Source organism: Odocoileus virginianus, chromosome 4 (assembly GCF_023699985.2).
Source record: "Odocoileus virginianus isolate 20LAN1187 ecotype Illinois chromosome 4, Ovbor_1.2, whole genome shotgun sequence".
Lineage (NCBI taxonomy): Eukaryota > Metazoa > Chordata > Mammalia > Artiodactyla > Cervidae > Odocoileus > Odocoileus virginianus.
In genome coordinates this window covers 25,281,238-25,304,878 of record NC_069677.1, presented here as the reverse complement: position 1 = coordinate 25,304,878, position 23,641 = coordinate 25,281,238, and the positions used below count along the sequence as shown (strand labels likewise).

Below are 23,641 nucleotides of genomic sequence, written 5' to 3'. Positions count from 1 at the left end.
CTGACGTCATCTTTTATCCTCTTCCCTTCTCATATGCCGGTGTGGATTCTTTCCATTCTTTAAGTTCCTGTGTAGCTTTTCTTGGTAATTAAAGTCCACAGTGATCTGTATTCTGAGATTCTGTAGTATATAACCATCTACATTTGATACTGTAATAATTATATTGCATACTAAAGACTCTTAATAGTTCTGTAATTTCCGGGATGAATTCACATATCCTGCATCCCTGGATAGTCATCTAAACCTCTCCTAGTCATCACCACAGAGCACAGTAATTCCTCATTCTATTTATCCATTTAGTAAATAAACTTTTGGAAGCTTCTTTCCTAAATTTACTTAAAACTACATGACCCCTGCCCCCCTCTTCTAATCTTGATCTCATCATTGTTTGATTTCTGGAATAGGACAGAACAAGATTTTGTTTCGTTTATTAAGAATTCTAAAAATGTTTATTGATAACTTTCATAACTCTCTTTTAAATCATTCCTTCTCCAGCCAAAACCTGTTCTTGTAACATTGCTTATATGCTGTACTTTCCAGTTCTCTTGCCATCTTGATAATAGTTCTGTTTGTCAGTGTCTCTCGCAAAACAAGGTCCCACAAATAAAATATAGGCCAGTGCAGTTTACAGAGAGACTGTTATTTCTGTGCTCTGGAGAACGTGAAAATGGATATAGCCTTAAAATTTCCCCTATCTTTATAACAGTCACCCTATTGGTGAAGGTTTAAGCATTAAAACTCCAGATCTCTTCCATGGGGCTACTGTAAATCTACCCTGTATTGCCTTTTAAATTATGAATACTAGTCATCTCTGTGTTGACTGCTAAGGAAATCAGCCAAACTTGAAATCTACCTCTTGTAAGCCTTTGTTGTTGTTGTTTAGTGGTTAAATCGTGTCCAACTCTTTTGTGACCCCATAGATTGTAGCCCTCCAGGCTTCTGTTTCCATGGTGTATCCCAGGCAAGGATACTGGAGTTGGTTGCCATTTCCTTCTCCAAGGAATCTTCCTGACCCAGGGATCAAACTCAAGTTTCCTGCATTGGCAGACAGATTCTTTACCACTGAGCCATCAGGGACGTTCTTGCAAACTTTTAAAATTTTATATTTACTAACCTATCCCTGGCTTCATATTTTTCCCCTTCGCTCCCCTCTTCCCCTCTTCTCCTCTCCCCTCCCCTCCGCACTTAATCATTTTTACGTACTGATCTTACTGTGTAAGGTTTATATTGGCAAGCTGCCACAAATCCTTTTTTAACTTTTAATTTAATTTAAAATATAAAATGCAAGAAAATGAACATACCTTCTTTGTATGTAATTGTAAACTTTTTTGTTTATATTATTAACTTTCCCTCAATGTATACTCTTCTCTCCTCTAAAATAAATCATCCATGATGCAAATATACTGATAGTTACTAGTATTGCCTAAATTTTCCTTCATTTTTTCCAAAAGTGCTTAGTAAATATAACCTAAGTATTGTGCCATCACACTGCATGTATATTTTTATAGCCTGTCTTTATAATAACTGCTTATATATCTGAGGTTGTTTTATTTATTCAGTTTTTCTCTTAGAAAATTGAAGGTTTTTACTGATGTGGTAAATCGATAGTTTACATTATGCAAAAGTAGATATTACCAAAGGAAGACTTGCAGTGAAAAGGTTTTAGATAAGATTGCATCCTAAGGTTTATAAGTAAGCATAGTAAAACTTAATACTCTTACTTCTTTCAATAGCTGGACAGAACTTACACTGGCTTGCAGACTCTTGGAGCAGAGACGGTAGGTTATTTTCTTGAGGTATTATTTGGGAACAAGTAGAATGAAAATTGATCTTCATTTGTAATTAGGAAAAACATGAATGCTAAATTTAAAAAAAAAGTTTCTCCCCCATTTTTATTTATTTTTTAAAAATTGTGATAAATTTACACATAAAATTTACCAACTTAATCATTTTTAAGTGTTAAGTGGTATTAAATATATTTACATTTTCATGCAGCTGTCACTACCATCCATCTCCAGAGAACTCTTTTTATCTTGGAAAACTGAAACTACCCATTGATAATAACTCATCCTCTGCCCACAACCCCTGGCAACCATTCTTCTGCCTTCTCTGTCTATGAATTTGACTGCTCCACCTTATAGGTAGAATCATACAATGTTCTTTTGTGTGGTGTGACTGCCATATTTCACTTAGCACAATGTTCTTAAGGCTCATACACATTGTAGCACATCAGAATTCCCTTGTTTTTAAGGCTGCCGTCTCTCAGTCACATCCAGCTCTTTGTGACCCTGTGGACTGTAGCCTGCCAGGCTCTTCTGTCCATGGGATTTTCTAGGCAAGAATACTGGAGTGGGTTGCCATTCCTTTTCCAGGAGATCTTCCTGACCCAGGGATCGAACTCAGGTCTCCCTCATTGCAGGCAGACTCTATCGTCTGAGCCACCAGGGAATCCCTTTTTTAAGGCCGAGTAATGTTCTGTTGTCGGTATATATCACATTTTGTTCATCTGTTTATCTGCCAATGAAAGCACTTGAGTAGCTTCCATCTTTTGGCTATTGTAAATGATGCTACTGAGAATGTGGATCTATCTGAGTCCCTGTGTTTAGTATTTTTGGGTGTATAACCAGAGGTGGAATTGCTGGGTCATACAGTAATTCTATTTTTGATTTTTTGAAAAACTGCCACACTGTTTATCATAGCAGCAGCACCATTTCACCTTGCCACCAGCAGTGCATAAGCATTTCAGTTTCTCTACATCTTTGTCTGCACTTGCTGTTTTCTTTTTTTTTTTTGTATTATCCAGTAGTTGTAAAGTGGTATTTCTTGTGGTTGGGGTATACATTTCTGTAATGATTATTGATGTTGAGTGTCACTCAATGGTTTATTGCCCATTTATATATCTTCTTTGGAGAAATGTTCATTCAGATCCTTTGTCCACTTTTTAATTGGATTGTTTGGTTTCTTGTAGCTGGTTTTTAGGAGGTCTCTCAATATTTTTGATATTAATCTCTCATCAGCTATATAATTCGCAGATATTTTTTCCCATTCTGTGACTTTCCTTTTCACTCTCTTATTGTATCCTAAGATGCATGAAAGTTTAAAATTTTGATGTAGTTTGTGTGTTTTTTTTTAATCTGTACATTTTGTATCATACCCAAGAAATCATTGCCCAATTCAGTGTTATGATACTTTGCCTCTGTATTTTCTTCTGTGAGTTTTATTGTTTTAAGTGTTATGTTTAGGTCTTTGATCTACTTCGAGTTAATTGTTCCATATGGTATAAAGTAAGCATCCATCTTCATTCTAATGCATGTGGATCTCCAGTTTTCTCAGCACTGTTTGTTGAAAAGACTATCCTTTTCTCAATCAGTGGTCTTGACATCCTTCAGAAAATAATTTGGCCATATGTGTGAGAGAGATTCTTTTTTGTGTGTGAGAGAATATTCTAGCCTAATGATCTATGTGCCTGTCTTTATGCCACTACCACACTCTTTTAATTACTATAATTTTGTAATAATATCTTTTGAAGTCAGGAGGTATGAGACCTTCAATTTTGTTTTCTCACCCCATCTCTGCCCCCCCCTGGACCCACCCCCCCTCACTTTTTAGTGTTCATGATATAGCAGCAGTAGCCATTGTGATGAGAGTTAGCTAAGTTAAACCTTACTCTCTTAATGGAAATGTGCTGTGTTAGGTCAGAACATATTTATTGATCATGTACCATATGCTAGGCATTGGTTCAGGTACTAAGGACACGTAAATCAAATGAGAGCAGCTACAATTCTCGAGGGGTTTTATTCTTGGTTGTGTTGAGAGTGGCGAGAAGGTGTATAGTAAAAATAAATGCAGATAACATAATTTCACTTACAAATGAGTTCTATAAAGAAGAGAATAGCTGGGAGACAAGGGAATTGCTTTTGCTAGGTTAGTTAGGGAAGGCCTTTCTGAGAAGGTGACTTTTGATTGAGACCTAATGGTGAGAAAGAGGCAGTCATATGAAGATTTGGGGGAAGAGTGTTCTAAGGTACAGAAACAGTAATTGGAAAGTCCCCAGTTTTATGATTGGTTTCATTGAGTTATTTATTAAGCTAGATTAGATTATATCCTGGGGTAAATCCTTTAGTTATTGAGATTGAAGTATAACTAGGAATCATTTGCCACATCCCTTAGAGCACCATGTTCTGAGATGGGTTTGGGCCTTTCTGTGACATTGATGATGGATTCATGAACCCAGTTGTTGCACGGTTGTGTAGGTAGTGGATGTTGAGCTCCATCGGCATTCTCTGGGAGAAGACTCTGTTTATCCTCAGTCCTCTGAGTCAGACATCTCAGATGCCCCACCATCCTTGCCTTTGACCATTCCAGCCCCCATGAAAGCGTCCTCACCGATAAAGCAGTCACATGAGCCAGTACCTGATACCTCTGTGGAGAAAGGTAATATATATTTTTCCATGTATAGAAATACATTTTACCTTGTATGGAGCGTTCCTTTCCCTCACTTGATAGTGAACTGCTGTCTTCTGCGAGTTAAGAGTATATGGAAAAGAAATTTTCCATAAGTAGGCATGCTGCTCTCCTACAGAGACGTAGTATGAAAATAGCCAAGTCCTTACTCTTCTCAGAAAATTTTTTTCATAAAGTTTTGTCAACATTTCATAGAACCTAGAACTCACTGAGAAAAGCATATTTATTCTTTGATGAATATAATGGTTTCTTCTGATAGATACAGGAAGACTTTCTTGTTTGGACCCTGATTGTGTGAACAAGAAGCTTGAGTATTAAGTATCTAATCTTACTTAAAATACAATATAAGATTTATTATCATGCATTTTGACCATGGCATCATTTCATTTAATAGGTATATAAGCATATAATAAAGTATTTTAGGTGTTCACTTATGTAACACATACAAATACAATATAAAATTGATTCTGAATCATACTGATTTAATTGGTAAGCCTACATTTTAATGTGTGTTAATATTTTAGTTCTTTTATAAAAATCTCAACTTTATTCCTCTTAAATTTTAGTTGCATCACTTTTATGGGCATTTAATAAAACAGGATGTCATTAGATTAAGCATGTGCTTTCTTTTGAGTTCTTCCTCTTTGAACAGTTTTTCAATTCATATATAAAAAGTGGGAGAACATAATGAACTTGTGTAAATTTCATTATATACTGTTAATATATTTTCTGATTTTTTTGAAAGAAGCATTTTAATGAAATGTGATTGTAGGTGTGATATTTACATTTCACCCCAAAATATATAAAGCAGTATTAAATACCTGTCTACTCTGTTTACTACTGGTAAATGGCTTAAATGGTTATTGAAATGATAAGAAATTTCAGAGTGATTGATGACTTATTTGCCTCTTTCATTTCAAGAAGGATTCCCAGCCAACACTGAAGCTGAGAGACACACTACATTTTATTCTTTGCCATCTTCATTGGAACGAACACCCACCAAAATGACAACATCCCAGAAGGTTACCTTTTGTTCTCATGGCAATTCAGCTTTTCAGCCAATAGCATCGAGCTGCAAAATTGTGCCACAAGGTCAGATTCCTAACCCTGAGTCACCTGGAAAATCCTTCCAGCCTATCACCATGAGCTGCAAGATTGTCTCAGGTATACATGGTGTATGTGAAGTTGGTGTGTTTAAAAATTGTTAGAATGACAAAGCAGAGTGGTTTTTTTTTTTTTTTTTAAACTTCTTCTTAGCAGGGTTTTTGTTTAGTTAGCAAGCAAGCTAGGGACTTCCCTGGCAGTCCAGTGGTTAAAGCTGCACTTCCACTGCAGGGGACACAGGTTTGATCCCTGGTAGAGAACTAAGATCCTGCATGCCCCGTGGCAAAACAACCAACCAGACAACAGCAACAGAAAACCCAGAAGGTTAATCACTATTGCTTTGCAAAGCCGAAGTGTCACAAAATAGAAACAAGAGTCATCCATACAGAAACGATTAAATGAGGAAAGAAAGAAAATTCAAGGCAGTCAAATTTTCATCTAGAATCAGCACAGGTAAATTGTTTGCTAGGATGTCTGATGGAAAGCTAAGGTAGGAATTAAATTCGAGGATTATATTTGGAAACCAGAGTGACTAATAACAGAGAAAACTTAGTGGCCTTTGGTTTGTAGTTGAGCTTCAGGGGTTGGTTTGAAGTTGAGATATCTTTTTTTTTTTTTTGAAGTTGAGATATCTTTTACACTCACGAGCCACACTAGAAATTTACTCATTCCTTTGATCAGTAGGTAGTTCTGAGGCTTCATTTTCACTGAGGTTGAATTGTCCACTTCATCACAAGTTTTACATTTATGTTAGGTAAACTTCTAGTACAAATATGCTTTATAGTTTTGGCTGTGCTGCCTCAGAGAAGACATGAAAGAAAGTCAATAGAAATACCTAGGCAGAGGGAGGACTATATAATACTTAAATGAAGGGTGGGGGGTATTCTTCAGTGCTAAAAATAGCTAAGCAGAAATGTGATCCAAGTCCTTGAAACTGATGATAGGTAAAGAACATATAATTTTACACCCCACCCCACCCCCAATTAGAAGCATTTTGGAACTTGCTGCTTCAGAGGTGGAGTTGCCTGAATATATAAATTGTTTTGAAGTTTAGAGAAACTCATGAATGACCGATTTGATCACTGCCAGTTGAGGGTGTTTAATGGTGTGTTGGTTGGTAACCTTTGAGAGTGTTCTCTGGAAACATGGATCTCTGGATTGTGTCTGTGACATGGTATTGAGAGATACTTTTGGGTGGGTGAGTTTCATATTTTCCTATCAGAAATTCATGGCCAATCAAGACTTGGTTCCTAAGTTGAGATGTTCACTTAGTGATTTCCTCCCTCACTTTAGTGTCTCAAGTGTAACCAGTATTATAACAAGTTGTTGTTACCTAGGGATTCAGCAGTCTACTTATCTAAAGCACTCGGTTTTGAACTTCAATGTGCTACTGGGGGGCTCTTGTTAAAATACTGATTTATATCCAGTAGATCTAGGGTAGAACCTCAGAATCTATTCCTAACAGGCTCTTTGCTGCTGTTACTGCTGCTTCTGCTGGTCCATGGATAAGGATGTAGAGAGTGAAATACTCTAGTCCCTGGCCTCAGCTGCTGCTGCTGCTCCCAGTACCTGAAACTTAAAAATTTCATTCTCTCTCCCAGTTTGTCACCTTGATCCTGGTGGCTCTGCCCCTCTTCCATTTTCTTTAGCATCCTCTTAGATAGACTGAATATATCTCTTTTGTTTAGTTTATTTTGTTTTTCTTTTTCATTAATAAAGGTTCCCCCATATCAACCCCAAGTCCTTCGCCATTGCCTCGAACCCCAACTTCCACTCCAGTCCATGTGAAGCAAGGCACTACCAGTTCTGTTATTAATAATCCTTATGTTATCGTGGACAAGCCAGGGCAGGTTATTGGAGCCTCCACTCCTACTGCAGGTGTGTGTTTGAACTGAACAATAATCATGCAATCCCCAAGGTGACTTAGTAGCCAGATAATGGGAGAATGAAATCTTCAACCATGAACAGGAGGAGGGAATATATAAGAGTGACTCCAGTGCTCTTTCTCCGAGAGAAGATTTACTTTTTGTTAAAGTTGTGTTTCTAGAAATTAAGTTTTTTTTTCTAAAGATTCAAACTGAGTCATAATTAATTTTCTAAAAAGAGGAAAATGTAGATTTTATTCTCATTTAGAAGGTATTTTTTTTGGACAATGTGGTTACTAAATTTTCCAAAATAAGCTTTAGAACAGGAATAGCTTTCCAAGCCATATATGTTTTTCCTCAGTGATGAAGGTAATCTTTACTTTTCTGCGAATTAGATAAAACTTGCATGTGGGAGGGAAACTAAACTCTGTAGTTATTTATTTTTTTTTTTAAAACTGTAATGGGAAGAATAAGAAGTCTTTGGATTCACTGTGCTTATCATTGTAACCTCAAGTAAATAGAGTGCTTTTCAGATTTCTCTGAGGTACTTAAAACATTTTACTTATTCTTTTCAATCAACTGTTTAAACACATGCTCCTCTGTGTAAACTTTCCTGTAGCCTTCACGTCTAATTAAGAGAAATGAAATAAGAGGAATGACTATAATGAGACTTTTTAAAAACTTACTTGATTTTTAACAGAGATTAATGTATTTGGGCCTTTGCAAGTATTTGGAAAAGTTATGTTCTTTAACAGTGATTATAATTATAGAACTCCTTTAAGAAAATGCTACTTTCAGAGATTCCCTTTTGAATACACTTAGGGATGCTAAGAAAGTGTCCTTTGAGGGTGTTTAGTTTTGGGAATAAGCCAGTCTCTGCAGGCAAGTTTAGTAAATGCAAGAGGTGACCAAATTAGTCCGTTTTTAGTCTTGACTACTGTTGACTGTTGATAATGTGACTTATTTTTATCAGATCCTAAAGACAGTTGTACTTATAGAGTACAAACTGTTTAATGCTGTCAGTATTTTGCAATAGGTGTCACCTGCTAGTGAAACTACTTGGAAGGAACTCTGATTCAGTTGAATGCATACATTTTGGCACATTGTGAAATAACCAGCACCATTATGTTACAGTATCTCTTTCTATAAAAGTACAGATACATAATGTCTACTTAGTTTACTTATTCTACTATACTTCCTTATTAGCTTCTTGTCCATTTTTAGGATGAAGTGGTCAACTTAATGGGATGAATCCTTAAGTGTTTTTTCTATAATCATCTTCTGGTTGTAAATTTTCAACCCTTCAAAATGAACAGTAAATAGTGGGGAGAAGAGCAGGGTGGTGGAAAATGGCTTCAAAATTCCATTTTGTAAATTTTACTTTGTTGATACTTTGTTTTTAAATCGACTTTTCTTGTCAGGAAGTCCTACCAGCAAGCTCTCTACTGCCTCTCAGGCCTCCCAAGGAACAGGTTCCCCAATTCCTAAAATTCATGGAAGTAGTTTTGTAACATCTGCTGTCAAGGTAACATTCTTATTGCACTTTGCTAGTTTCTAAAATGGTACTTTCAGGTTGAGCCAGAATTTGTCAGGTGATACTGAAGATTTCATAAAGTAGAATCTTCAAGCTAAAAAGTATCATAAAAATCAAGTACTCCAAACTCCCTTCCCTTACCTGTGATTTTTTTGTTGTTGTTTGGACAGCTTTGTTATACATTTTTTTAATAGAGGAATAATTCTTCTCTTTCTACAATCTATTTCCCCCCTCCCCCACCTTCTTCAGTATAAGAAATCCTTTGAAATTTAGAGCCCCAAATAAGATCTGATTTGTTCAGATCATAGCACTAGTTATCTGCTCACTGTTTGGCAGAGACAGCACTGTTGGATTGGTTATTCAGCCTGTCATTGCCTTGGCTGCCTTATGGCTAGAGCCTCTGAGGTAAAAACTCCTATTTGAGAATTCCTGAAAATTCAAAGATCATCTCTTACATGACTAGTGCTAACACAGCATTTCTTTATTTAGGCATTTAATGGTGATGATACTGAATAGTTTTCTGATCCAAGGCGAGGTTTTTCTCTAAATTCAGTGTAGTCTGTGATCACTGTATTATAAGAATACCTGAATTGTAAAAACTCCCTTAATGGCCTTAATTCTCTACCAGTGTATTTTTTCATGTTTGTTGATGGTATTTCATTACAGTTAAGCAGTGCTCTTAACTTTGTTGCTTGTCCCCAACATTTTGGAAAATTGCCTTTGAGGGTTGGCTTTTGTATTTGAGAACTAGAGACAGATGACAGTAATTTTGAATTTTGACCCTTGTTGCCTTGCTAATTGTTCTTTTTGCTGTATTGTTTTTAAAATTCTTAGTGAAAAATAGCCCTCTCCATCCTGAGTATTTATTCCAGAGTAAGGGTAACACATCAAGTTACAAGTAGCATTAAAAGGGTGTGCGTATTGAAACAGTGTAACTACCTGTTACATTCATTTGTTATTCAGTGCCTACTCTAGGGATAGAAAAGGAAACAGAATATAGTATCTGTCCTTCAGTAGCATCTGGCAGGGGACTGGACATGAAACCAGTGAGTCAGCCAGACATTAGAGATTGTATGATAGGTGTCTTTGCAGTGTTTAGTGGGCACAGATGAGTGGGTTCTTGCCAAGTTATAGCCTTACTTTGAATTAGCCTCAAAAGCAATAATTAAAATGCAGGTGGACTTGGAAGACCCCAGAGAGTTTTGGGGTTTTGTTTTGCTTTTTGGTGTATGTTGCTGGAGAATGTCACAGGCTTGTATTAAATATAAGTGACTAGAGTGTCTGAAATCACTGACTTTATCCTAATTGTACAATATGTATTTTTACAAACACAGCAGGAGGATTCTTTATTTGCATCTATGCCACCTCTTTGCCCAATTGGGAGTCACCCTAAAGTTCAAAGCCCCAAACCTATAACTGGAGGACTTGGAGCTTTCACAAAAGTAAGTATTCTTGAGGGGATTATCCCACAAGTTGATAAGTTTGTTACAGAATCTTTTTTGTGGCAAGTTGGAGTTGATTGATGCTACCACCCCACAACATGAAACTTTTTTTAGTGTGTTTCGTCTGTAAGACTGGATCCTACTTCTAAGACGTGTGCTTCCATTTGTTTAGTAGTATTGACAGGGCTTCCCCTGGAGTTCAGAAAGATGGGAACTTCAGCGAGCATCAACAGTGCATTTCTCTCTAGTGCCATTTTGCCACCAGTGCCTAAAACAAATGACCAGATCGGTTTGCAGATACACTGGATCAAGTCCACACCCTACTTTTGGTCCCTTTAATAGCTATTACGGGCTGTATTAGGCTTCCCAGGTGGCTCAGTGGTAAAAGAATACCTGCCAGTGCAGGAGCCACAGGAGACGTGGGTTCAGTCTCTGGGTCAGGAAGATCCTCTGGAGAAGGAAATGACAACCCACTCCAGTATTCTTGCCTGAGAAATCCCATGGACAGAGAAGCCTGGTGGGCTACCATCCTTGGGGTTGCAAAGAGTTGGACACTACTGAGCATGCATGCATGCTGATTAAAGGCTATATTTAAGCAGTAATTTTACCCACCTAGTGGAGTCATTTTTTACGGACCAGGCTTCATTAATTCCTACAGAGTAAATTCAAATATTAGTAGCATTGTTCATGGACTGTTTATTCAGTGTCATTATCATGTTTGTTGCAAGGTAATCATCAAACAAGAACCTGGTGAAGCCTCTCATGTACCCACAACAGGAGCTGCCAGCCAGTCACCACTCCCTCAGTATGTGACTGTGAAAGGGGGTCACATGATAGCTGTGTCCCCTCCAAAACAGGTTCTAGCTGCTGGAGAAGGGACGGCCCAGTCACCAAAGATTCAGCCCTCCAAGGTTCGTGTTGGGTAAGGGTGGGGAAGTCAACCTGTCAGTGAACGTTGCTTGCCTGAGTCATGGCCAAGTGCTGCAAAGATTCAGGGTGAGAACATCCTTAGATGATCCTGGGAAAGCTTGTGGATGAAAGTCAATGTTAAGTCTACTTGTTCTTGCCATAGTCATTGACAAGAGCAGGAACATGTTTTGTAGAGGGGCCGGGGACAGTCCAAGAGGCGAAGGGACACTGTGTTATTTCTCTGGCAGTAAAGGCAATTGATGTCGTGGACACAACTGTACACTTAATTCATGTCTAAAATGGGTAACGGAAAGGATCGAGGTCTACTGTTGTTTATTTCTGATAGGAGAGTGCTATAGTTTCTACCTCTTAATGTCCTGGCTGTGTGATCTGTTGAGTGATTCCTGGCTCCTTAGAGAGTTTATTTTCTTTATTATCTGGAAGTTTGGGGAATTTACATATTGGGAGAATTGTAAAGCAGAGATGCATGTTTCCCTGTATCCGTGGTGCTTAGGAGTGCCAGAGTTTATCCTGCTTTTATTTATGTATTGTCTTAATCCTCAGGCAACCTTGCACGGTGGCTATTTTCACCGTTGTTCTACAAATGAGGAAGTTGTGACTCTGAGAGGTTAAGCAACTTCCTTGAGAGCATACAGCTATTATAATAAGTGACAGAGAATTTGAACCCAGGTCTGGTGACTCCAAAACTCCCCATTCTGGACCTGTTAAAATTTGTGAGCCATTGTCTGTAACCTCAGCATGCTTTTAAAACATCCAGAGTTAAAATTATTTCACTTAATTTAGGGCACATATATCCTAAAGCTATTACAAGTATTATGTGAAGTGCTTGCTTTTCAACTTTAAAATAGGAAAAGGTTTTAGATATTTTGGTTAGTCTAGATAGCTGCATGTAGATTGAGTTAAAAATTCATAGTGTTATAGGCGGTTCTAAAATCTGTAAGAGTTGATTAATTACTTTCCCAGACTTATCTGCTTATAAGACTGATGATGAAGAATGTATAGATATTGAAGCCCCCATCTCAGACTTACTGATCAGAATTTCTTGGGGGCCCTGGGAGTTTGGATTTTTAACAAGCTTTCCTGTTGACTCATAATCAGGCAAATTTAGGAACTATAGAGCTACAGCATCACATCTGACTTGGGGGTTTCCACAGGCAGAATCACTAAAACAGGCAACCCCCAGCTACTTCCTGATGCCTCTTCCGTTGTTTTGGCCTCAGGAATAAGCATTTTGTCCAGATTCCTTTTGTGAATCCGTTATTGTCATCTGGACTCCATACTCAGACATGTAGACATGTCCTATATGTTTAAAATCTATTTTGGTTCACCTAGAAATACATGGTGTTTCTGATTTGGGTTTTGAATCATTATAGCTTTGCTCTTTGTCCTCAGAAACTCTGAGATGTTTCCACTTTTTGCTACTTTTGCATTTTGCAAATCTGTTCACCCAGTAATATTGGCATTTTTGTCACATTGCCACCTGCCTAATGGCAAGGTAGGAACAAGGGAAAGTGGATGATGGGTTTGTGCTAGAACAAAACTGTGCCTTGAATAAAATGTAAAGGCACCTGATAAGAAAAGCCACAGAAGTATGAAAAAATTGCAGAGAAGCAGCAAAGCATGAGAAAAGACATCTATTTCAGAAATTTAGTACCTGCTTTAGACTCAAGATAAGAAGCTGTGTGCACGTACAGGCTGTCCCTCTTATTGCTGAGGTGCGGTGAGAGAAAGCAAGCCAGAAGACAGAAGGATGAACAGAATGGTACTCTTACCTTCCACACAGCTTTGGCACAAAAGAAATACCAGCTTAGTTTTTTCATAGGGATAGAGGTGCTGCTTTTGACAAGAGAGACAACTAAGGAGTTGGTGGTTCACATGAGAAGGAAGCAGTGTGGTTTAGTTAAAAGAGCATGAGCTTTGTAATTAGAGATTGTTACACACTTAGATCTCAGCCACTTATTACTTGTGTGAACTGGGCGGATTCATCTCTCTGAGCCTTATTTTTTCATCTAATAAAAGGGAACATTACCCTTTCTTTGCCTTTCAGTGCTGTAGGAGAATTAGAGATCATTGTATATAGAGGACCTCACACAGAGCAGGTGCTAAATCACTGATGGCATATAATGTTATGTGAGATATCCGATGTGTGAGTACCATGGATTAGTTGCTATCATTGAGAACTAAATCATAAGTGGCTGTATTTTTTAGTGTCTGGAGTGAAAATCACATCTGGAGTGAGGATTCGTATCCTCAGCTTCAGGTTGCTAGTTTCTGACTTGTAGAAGTCTCTATAGTGCACAGGGAGGGCAGGAATAAAAACACCGAATCAAAGCATGAATCAGAGTTAAGTGTTTATAACAGTACAGAACAAAGGTGAAACTGCTTTGTGAAACTGTTGATAGAAGGAAACGTGGAAAGCAGAGACAAGTGTTGTGGGAGGGGAAGAAGAGAACAGTTGGTAGGTGATTTCAGGCTCTAGGCCAAAACATTGTGGTTTTGTTTGTTTTGTTTTTTTCTTTTTTTAAGCTAGGTTGGGGTTACAGTGTCCTACATAAGAGACTTAGCTGTGGTGTCATAGACATAAACCCTGCATAGGGTTTTCCCCAGTAGAATGCCAGGCTTCCTTATTCTCCTCAGTGTTTTAGAATAAAGGAAGGGTAGTTCATCTTGTAAGTGGTCTGGTCTTGATGGACAGGCTCTGCTAATAAAAACTGCCCTCCTGTGGCCAACATGGTGATGTTTTATTTGGCTCTTGGAGAGATTAGGTACATCGTATTCTGGACATTTTGAAGCAGTTGAGTGTGAGGATAGAGGCTGGCACAAGGAGGGAAAAGCAAGCCAGATGCATGGGATAGGGGAGAAAAATTAAAATACATCCATGTATATATTATTTTCCTTTTTTTTACATTGAGGTATAGTTTGTGTACAGTACTATATGTTACTGGTGTACAGTGTAGTGATTCACAACTTTTAAATGTTATACTCTATTTATACTTATAAAATATTGACTGTATTCCCTGTGTTGTACAGTATACCCTTGTAACTTATTTTGTACCTAATGGTTTGCATGTCTTAATCCTCTATCCCTGTACTACCCCTTCTCCCTTCCATTTCCCCACTGGTAACTACTAGTTTGTTCTTTTTTGTTATGTTCACTAGTTGTATTTTTTTATATTCCACATGTAAGTGATATCATATGCATATATTACTTTCCTTTTAGATCTTTGTTTTGTTAATTTAGGAACATGAAAATAGATTGTATGTAATTTAGCTTAGTCAGTGGATTACTAAGTGTGATATATATTTTGGAAATGTAAAGACAGACGTCCTAGGAAAAAAGTAAAACTACTAGAACAGAAATTTCCAAACCAGAAGCTTTTAAATAAGCTTATTTCTCTCACACATAAAAGACCAGTAGGCAGTTCTGGTGTGTTGGTTCCACAGTCCTCAAGAATATAGACTCCATCGTGTTTCTCTGTCATTTTTAAAATTTGGTTTTCATCCTGTGGGCCACTTCATTTCATGCCACCATGTTCACATTTCTGGTCAGCAGGAAGAGGGAAGGGGAAGGGGTTTTAGGGAGAGCAGAACTGAAGAGTTGCACGCATCACTTCTGTTCCTGTCCTTTTAGCCAGAAAGGAGATGTCAAACCAAGATGTGAAGGAGCTGGGAAATAGTATTCTGTGTGGCCATGACCATACCTGAAATTGGAGGTTCTACTACTGTGAGAGAGAAGCAGAGAACAGATATTGGGGTTCAGCTGGGATATATTCCTGAAAGGAGAAGTGCTTTAATAGGGTGAATTTTCAGTTTTAGTAGCTATCCCAGTACCCTCTGGAGTGGCTGGACAAATTTATCTTTCTACCAGCAGTGAACAAAAGTTCCTGTCTCACCATATCCTCTAGCCAGTTCTTGGTATTATCAGGCTTTAAAACTTTCCCCTCCAGTCTGATGGTCAAAAAGTACTTATCTTTTTTGCTTCTAGAAGGCAGATCTTTTGCTGTTCTTATAACCGTATAGAAGTCTTTTTAGATAGTTTCTGGTGAGTTCTTTTTATAAAATAAAGAATTGGGGAGTGGGAAACCCTGCCCCAGTTTTCCATTAATTAAGTTGTTTCTTCTAATTGAAAGTCCTACTATTGACCTTATTTTAAAAGAGCTCCAAAGTATTTTCTTACTTGAAAGGGTTTATAGTCTTTTCAGGACAACGTATTTCTAACTTTCATTGTTGGGTGCTGGAACCTTTTTTAAAAAAATTGAATTAAATGTTTTTCTAGCTTACACTTTTTCTTTTTTAACTGAATGTCTACCTTTAAGGAAAGAAAAGATTAGAGGGTATAGAAAAAGATAACTTTTCTTAAAAATCACTTGGAAGAGGTGTCACATGTTATACCATATAATGAATAACATTAATTGCCAGATGTTCTAATGATGAAGAAATAATTGCTTCAGAGAAAGCACAGAAGGAATTAATAAAGAGGTGATATTTAAAAGTATATAGTGGAATTTATAGTTTATATATGAGAATGTTTATTGCAGTTTTCATAATGTGAAGTTTAAAGTTACCTAAATAATGACACAGCAGTGAAATATTTACTTCAATTATGGTATATCTATTCTACATTATTTTTTGGTCATCTAAAAGTGTTTTTGAAAAATAATAGCATTGTAACATGATGTTAAATTTAAAAATTATAAAACTATATATATCCTAATCTTTATTTCAAAATGTACATTAAAAAGAATCCGAAGTAAATGAATACTGCAGTAAAAATATTAGGAGATTATTTCAAGGTGAGTAGAGTTTTATTTTTTCCTTTTTATTTCTGTTTTGTTCTAAGTATTTTTTTTTTAACATATACTACTTTTTGTAATTAAAGTAAGTTATAGATAGTAGCTGGGGTTAAAACACTTCATTGTAATAGCATCCAGATTGTGAGAAATACTGCTGTTCACGTTCTAGATAGCATTCCTAGACAGCTGAATTAGACAGTATATGTGTTGTGTCTAGGAGTTTGCTTTGTTCTTTGCTGGAACACAATGACTGTGCTGTTCTAAGACCTTGGAGGACTATGAGAAGAAGCACTGCTGGATTCTTCTCTGTTTTGAACAGGTTGTTGGGGTCCCAGTTGGGTCTACTCTGCCTTCAACAGTGAAGCAGGCTGTGGCAATCAGTGGTGGTCAGATCCTTGTAGCCAAGGCCAGCTCGTCTGTCGCCAAAGCAGTTGGTCCAAAGCAAGTTGTGACCCAAGGAGTTGCCAAGGCAATTGTGAGTGGAGGTGGAGGAACCATTGTCGCTCAGCCGGTGCAGACCTTAACCAAGGCTCAGGTCACTGCTGCTGGCCCCCAGAAGAGTGGATCCCAGGGTTCAGGTACTGATACTAATTGAGGGCCCTTTCGGCACCAGCCCCTTTCAAAATGCTCTGTGCTAGTGATTTTATTTGCTATTTGGTTCTCTCTAGGAAAACTTAGTAGGTTGAAGTTGTAAGGAGTTTTATAAAGACGTGTTTATCTTTTTCACGTAACATTTTGCATAGAGATCTATGATGCTTCTGCTTTAAGGTGTGTGTGTGTGAGAGAGAGATAAAGACAGTTGAAATAGAATATATTTCATGATACTGCTTTCAAGTCTGAAGAATAATTCTTGTTTGTCCTCATTTCCACTTTGGGTTCTATTTCAGATTTAAGGTCTTGGTATATTCATCTGCCAGCAGCATTTGGATATACTTGACTAAAGCATTCTCTACTAGATAAAAGTTTAAACACTTTGAATGTTTTAGTCCTTGATGTGTTGTTTCTGTGAGGGCAAGAAGAAATATACTTAAGGCATTCGATATGTACTAATTTTTGATGAGGCTGAAGAGTGGTTGCAGTGAGTTGGGAGGATAGAAGGGTAGTGAATGTCCAAAATGAAGATATCAGAGGTGACAGATTGCTGCTGATGACAGAGTTCACTTGTGGAATTAAAAATGAGTGTTTGACCTATGGCTGATCCATGTTGATGTTTGGTAGAAACCAGCACAATACTATGAAGCAATTATCCTTCAATTAAAAATAAATTAAAAAAGAAAAATGAGTGTTCGAGATGGACTGGAGAAGAAGTGATCTTTGGAATTTAGAAGATATAGCACCCAAGAAGACAGAACATTAAATGTCTTCTACAGTGCTGTCACTAAGAATGATTATCTTTAGCATAGAGCACAGTACTTTTGAGTTAGGAGTTTGCCTTCAGCAAATGAGGGGAAGTGACTTGAGAGTTCAGGAAATGAGAGCAGAAAAGAGAGGGAGATACAGCTCAGTAGGAACCTCAAAGGAGGCAGGGCTCTTTCTCCTCCCTTGGAATGAGTGGTGATAATGGTTTAAAAGCCAAACTACAGAGCAGAAATGTTCCTCTCCTGGCCCTAGGCTTCGGCTCGGATATTGAGGTAAAACAGAAAATAGCTCGGGGATTCCTGGGGATGTCTTATCTTCAGAGGACTGACAGTTTTAATTACCACAAAAAGAGATAATGTTCAAGGAGGCTAAGGTTCTAGAAGGTATAAGGATCACAGCATGAATTCCTGGGGTTGGGGGCATAGTGAGGAAGTGAAGGAAGAAAGGATGAGGGGATGGGTTCAGATCAGGGACTTTGAGCCCTGTGGGGACAGGACTCTGGGTGTGCGTGGTAGAGAGGTTTGCAGTTCTGACGTGGTTGCTACGCACAGTGATTTAAGATGAGATTAGTTCTGGTCATAACGGAGAGAGATGGCTCTCAGTTCAGTATCAGTTCCTGGTTATTTGGGGCAACTTCCAGGGTTCTTGCCTCCCAAAGCTTTGCCCAGTGAAGTGGTAATGAGAAGAATACCCTCGCAGGCAGGAGGAGGCAGTGAGAGTCCTTGCCCTGAGGCTGCTCAAGTGGTTCTGTAGGGTGTGTTTGGTGGAGATTCTAATACAAAATAACTGCAGAAAGTTTTCATGTTAGAGGTTTTACAGCCACGTGCACTGAGAAGGAAATTCTAAGTGGTAAGTGAAAGCTGTTTGACACAGGTGAGACTTTAAAAGATGAATTATAGTTTCATAGTATATGTGCCAGTAGTTGACTATAGAGTTTTTTAGTTCTTAGGAAGGGAGGGAGACTAGAACTCTTGTTTTAAATCAGTAAATTCATTGTTACTAGAAATTGACCATAAAGGGGCTTTAAACAAATGTTATTTCACATTTGAAATGTGATTACTTCATTAATTGTCTAAACCATAGTGCTTTTGAGAGTTGAGTCACTATTAATATTTATAGTGGGTGCTGTGTGCTAAGTCACTTGAGTTGTGTCCAACTCTTTGCGACCCTATGGACCATAACCTGCCAGGCTTCTTTGTCCATAGGATTCTCCAGGTAAGAATACTGAAGTTGGTCGCCAGGCCTTCCTCCAGGGGATCTTCTGACCCAGGGATTGAACCCAAATCTCTTACTTCTCCTGCATTGGCAGATGGGTTCTTTACCACTAGCGCCACCTTGGAAGCCCATAGTTGGGACATGGGTATAAATTGTAGCTGCTTTGGGCAAACCAGGATATATGGTCACCCTATTTATATACAGATATAAACTTCTTTATAGTTTACAGCAGATTCTTCTAGTATGTAAATTTTTAAATTAGCAAGATAATTAAGAATATCAGCCTTTAAAGCATTGTGCATCTAGGAAGCAAACTGTAGAGTTTATTTTTTTAATTTATTTTTAATTGAAGGATACTTGCTTTACCAGTCTTGGTTTGGTTTTTGCCATGCAGCAACATGAATTAGCCATTAAGTGTATTATATGTTCCCTCTCTCTTGAACCTTCCTCTCACCTCCCACCCTTTCCCACCCCTCTAGGTTTTTACAGAGCCCCGGTTTGAGTTCTCTGAGTCAGCAAATTTTTGCTGGCTATCTATTTTACATATTGTAGTGTATATGCTTCCGTGCTCTCTCTCCATTCATGCCACCCTCTCATTCCTCCCCCCTTACCCATGTCTACAACCATGTCCACCCATGTTCTCTATGTCTGCATCTCTGTTGCTGCCCTGCAGATAGGTTCATCAGTACCATCCTTCTAGATTCCACATATATATGTTATAGTATACGATATTTTTTCTCTTTCTGACTTACTTCACTCTGTATAATAGGCTCTAGGTTCAGCCACCTCATTGGAACTGACTCAAATGCATTCCTTTTTATGGCTGAGTAGTATTCCACTGTATAAATGCATCACAGCTGCTTCATCCATTCATCTGTTGATGGACATCTAGGTTGCTTCCATGTCCCAGCTTTGTAAATAATGCTGCAGTGAACATTGGGGTACATGTGCCTTTTTCAATTTTTGTTTCCTTGGGATACATGGCTAGAAGTGGTATTACTGGGTCATATGGTAGATTTATTCCTAGTTTTTTAAGGAATCACCAAACTGTCTTCGGTAGTGGCTGTATCAGTTTACATTCCCACCATGTTTATTAATGTTTTTGAATAAGTATTTTATTACTCTGCCTGTGTTTTAATTTTAGAACTAGCATTGCCTTCAGTTCCAACTTAACTTACTATTTTTCCTTTCTTTTTTTCCCCTTTATTCCCTTCACCATTTTAGTGATGGCAACATTGCAGCTTCCAGCTACTAATTTGGCCAACTTGGCAAACTTGCCTCCTGGCACTAAACTCTACCTTACAACAAACAGCAAGAACCCTTCAGGCAAAGGAAAACTGTTGCTGATCCCTCAGGGAGCCATCCTGCGAGCTACCAACAATGCTAGTGAGTCCATCGTTAAATCATTTGGTTCTTGGGTCTTTGAGTATGTTCACCTCATCCACCAGAGGGGCAGTTCTTACCTGTTTCAGGAAGCATTTTCTTAGCTTTGTTTGTGGTAGCATGGTGGCATTTGCCCACATAGATTTAAACCATACAGATATTTTAACTAGCAGTGGATTTTCAAAATAATCATAGTCTTGGGAGGTGACACTGTTTTCTTGGATTTATCTACTGAAGAGTCTGGGATCAGGAACAAGTAAACTGAAGAGGTGAGGATGTTGAGGCTGTTTTGGGGATTAGACTGAACTAGAAATGAAGAGTTCTTTCTGTCAGTGGTATCTAAAAACTGGTAACACCTGAGAAGATTGCTGAATGCCTGTTTTTATCTTGAAGGGGATGGGAATAGGATTGGAATCAAGTGTCTCTGCTTGCCATTATTTAGATGTGCATCTTAAATTTGCTAGTTTGGGAGATGGCGAGAGAAATACAGGCTCAGCTTTAGTGTATAAGATGTAAAGCCCCAAGGAAATTAGATGGTTTATACTTATAGACTTATATAAACTTTTGCTTTGACATACAGTGAAAAACAATTTGTGTGATTTGAAAGGGTAAGAGGAATTACTTCTATCTGAGTCAGAAGTATAATTGGTACAGCAATTAGGTTCGTTAGAAATTAGCCACCTGCCAAAATGCAGTGTGTAATTGTAACCAGGCAAGGGCTTGTGTGCCGATGGTACAGAAAGGCAGTTTCTGACAGGAGTTTGCAGCAGAGTAAGGGTTTATTGCAGGGCACCAACCAAGCAAGTGGGAAACAAGTCTGAGGTCCACTCCAGCTTGATCTTTGAGTCTGGGGTTTTTAAAGGGGAAGAACAGAGAAGCCAGGTTAATCATCTCATGACATTTCTTAGTCATAGTTTTGGGAGTCAGCATGTCCCTGGTTTATGTTTCTCTGGCCAGGTGGTCCAAGGCTTAGGGGTTTGTTTTTTTCATCTTGCCCTGGAGAAACTGAGTTTTTACTTCAGCGATGTTATTTGCAACAGCAGTTTTAGTACATGAATGATGTTACTAGCAATGGCGGTTTTAGTCTTCTGACTCTGGTTGATTAATGTTCAGTTAGCACAGGACTGAGGTCAAAGGGAACAAGAAAGGGAATAAAGTTTTGGATGGAGAGATTCATCATAAACTTGGCAGGGAAATTTGGTTTCAGGGGACTGAGTTTCAGAAGCTAATCAACGATTTTGTTTACTGACTGTAATGGGTGGTTTCCCGTTTCTCACCCTGGTGTTTTTTCCTCATACCCAAGCAGTGATATATCAGAATTTTAGCTATGTAAGAAGAAGACAATGTAAGTATTCCAGAAATACATTCAGAGAGCCCCTTAGAGTTTAGTTTTTGTATGTCACCAAAAAGAAAGTAAAAAGGAGTACAAAGGCTTTAAAGTGGAATTTGAAAAGCAAAATAGTCATTATAAATATGAGGAAAGTCTTAGTTTTTTCCAGAGCAGGGTGAGATGGAAAATAAGAGAGTATTGTAAAATTACACTAAATTCCAGCAGTTTCACTGAAATTGAATCAGATGCCAAAAAGTTGAGGAGCTCTTTTCTGAGCATGTTGCTGCTGCTGCTAAGTCGCTTCAGTCCTGTCTGACTCTTTGTGACCCTGTTATGTGTTGATTAAAAACATTTGATTAGAAAATGTATCCAACTCAGTCTCTCACAGCTAAGCCAGAACACTTGCAAAGATAATTTCAGTACTCAGAGCTGAACTAGGACCTCCATTCAGTCAGAAGTAAATATGTTTTCCATTTTTGCACCTGGAAATTCTCGCTCTTGTCACAGAAGTCTGTATCACCAAAAAAGGAGGAAAGGAGGAGAGGGGAAGAATGCAGCCATCATGACAACATTGCTCTGGCTCATCTGTTTTCTCTGTTAAGCCTTCTCTCAGTATTTTTATGACTATGCTGTCATTCGTTGCATTTTCAGACCTCCAGTCTGGCTCAGCTGGCGGCAGTGGTGGCGGCAGCAGTAGTGGTGGGGGAGGCGGCGGCAGCAGTGGAGGAGCAGGAGGAACCAGTGGAGCCCAGAACCCTGCTGGCCCTGGAGGGCTATCCCAGCATCTGACGTACACATCCTACATCCTCAAGCAAACCCCTCAGGTATGGTCGTTTGTCACTGGTACCTGCTAAATCACCTAGTTATTTATAATGACTGCTTTTAATTGTAGTGGATTTACCTTTACAGCTCTGGAATCAGGGGTCAGTACTATTAATAACATTTTAGCCATGTTACAAATTTGTATTATTTGGGGCTTGCTGTGCTTTGAGAGAAAAGCAAATAGAGATTCAGAAAGACTTAAGTAACTTATCTAGTATCTCTCTGCTGAGCTAGTTGGTAGAATTTGGGTTTAAACACAGGTCTTTCTGAGAGATGTTTGCTATGCTGTTGCCTCTCATGGGTTTCGAATAGTATTAGTGTGCAGTTGAAAATTTTCTCTTAGATGGGGGTAACCAAACAGATAGTACCAAGTCATGGTTTGGAGTTAACATTGGATTCAAGGTTAGGGACAGGTTTCTGCCATCTTGCTTTCCCTTAATCTTTTCTTTCCCCTAGTGGCTAGTGTTGGCTCATCTCCAAGTAAGGGAAAGGAATTTTGGTTCCTGGTGTTTTTAGTGAGAGGGTGGATAGTTATCAGTCGGAATGGTTAAATCCAGCTGTGAGGACTAGATTGTAAAACTTGAGCTTCCAGCAGCCTGCTCTGTAACTCAAGTGCAAAGCTTGAGAAGTAAGGATAGGATAGCTGTTGGTAGTGACACTGAGATCAGAGCTGTTCTGTTTGTTTTGATAAATAGTAGAATTGAAGGGGAGCACTGTTGCTTATAATATGGGACCTTGTGATTTAAAGTTATTTGAACTTAACAAATTACTGATCAGGTCTTTGTAACTTAGGGCACGTTTTTAGTTGGCCAGCCATCACCCCAGACATCTGGGAAACAGCTGACTACGGGGTCAGTGGTCCAAGGAACACTGGGAGTCAGCACATCCTCTGCACAAGGACAGCAGACATTAAAAGTCATCTCTGGACAGAAAACCACTTTGTTTACTCAGGTAAATGCACACTCACACACATACCAAATATGTGGTAGTTATGGCATTTATTTAAATATTACAGCTTGTTTTTTTCCCACAGAGAAATTATAGTTACCTAAGAGAATAAGTGATAAAATAGTATAGAATAATAAGAATAAAATATCAAGATTTGGGGAAATATAAGTAGAATGAGAAGATGAGATCAGAGAGTTATTTAGATATGCAAACAGTAATGTCTTGTATATTTGGTAAAATTTTCAAAAGTTAAATAAGATGACCAGTTGTAAAATTCACACTACTTGTGAGAGGAAGAAAAATAACCACATAATATTTTCTTAGAAGAAACAAAGATTTTCTTGACCCTTCATTCTGAAAATTTCTCTGCAGGGACTTTATGTCGGAGATTCTGAATAGTGTTACAGGTTATTTCAGCCACACTATCCATATTGTAAGTAAATGCTATAGGA

At 38.2% G+C, this 23,641-nt stretch overlaps 1 protein-coding gene across 11 annotated transcripts in view; it reads left to right on the top strand.

Annotated features, from left to right (window-relative positions):
* YEATS2 (YEATS domain containing 2) overlaps positions 1-23,641 on the top strand; it is a 97,810-nt gene that overhangs the window by 46,525 nt on the left and 27,644 nt on the right. For 7 of the 11 annotated variants that reach the window (XM_070466320.1, XM_070466319.1, XM_070466316.1 and 4 more), the window contains 11 exons: positions 1,734-1,782; positions 4,258-4,434; positions 5,386-5,628; positions 7,288-7,446; positions 8,855-8,958; positions 10,302-10,409; positions 11,138-11,320; positions 16,452-16,710; positions 19,931-20,092; positions 22,071-22,243; positions 23,034-23,192. In XM_070466320.1, coding sequence (XP_070322421.1) covers positions 1,734-1,782; positions 4,258-4,434; positions 5,386-5,628; positions 7,288-7,446; positions 8,855-8,958; positions 10,302-10,409; positions 11,138-11,320; positions 16,452-16,710; positions 19,931-20,092; positions 22,071-22,243; positions 23,034-23,192 — 1,776 coding nt within the window. The remainder of the gene's footprint in view (positions 1-1,733; positions 1,783-4,257; positions 4,435-5,385; positions 5,629-7,287; positions 7,447-8,854; positions 8,959-10,301; positions 10,410-11,137; positions 11,321-16,451; positions 16,711-19,930; positions 20,093-22,070; positions 22,244-23,033; positions 23,193-23,641) is intronic. The other 4 variants (XM_070466327.1, XM_070466318.1, XM_070466321.1 and 1 more) reach the window with 3 other exon arrangements.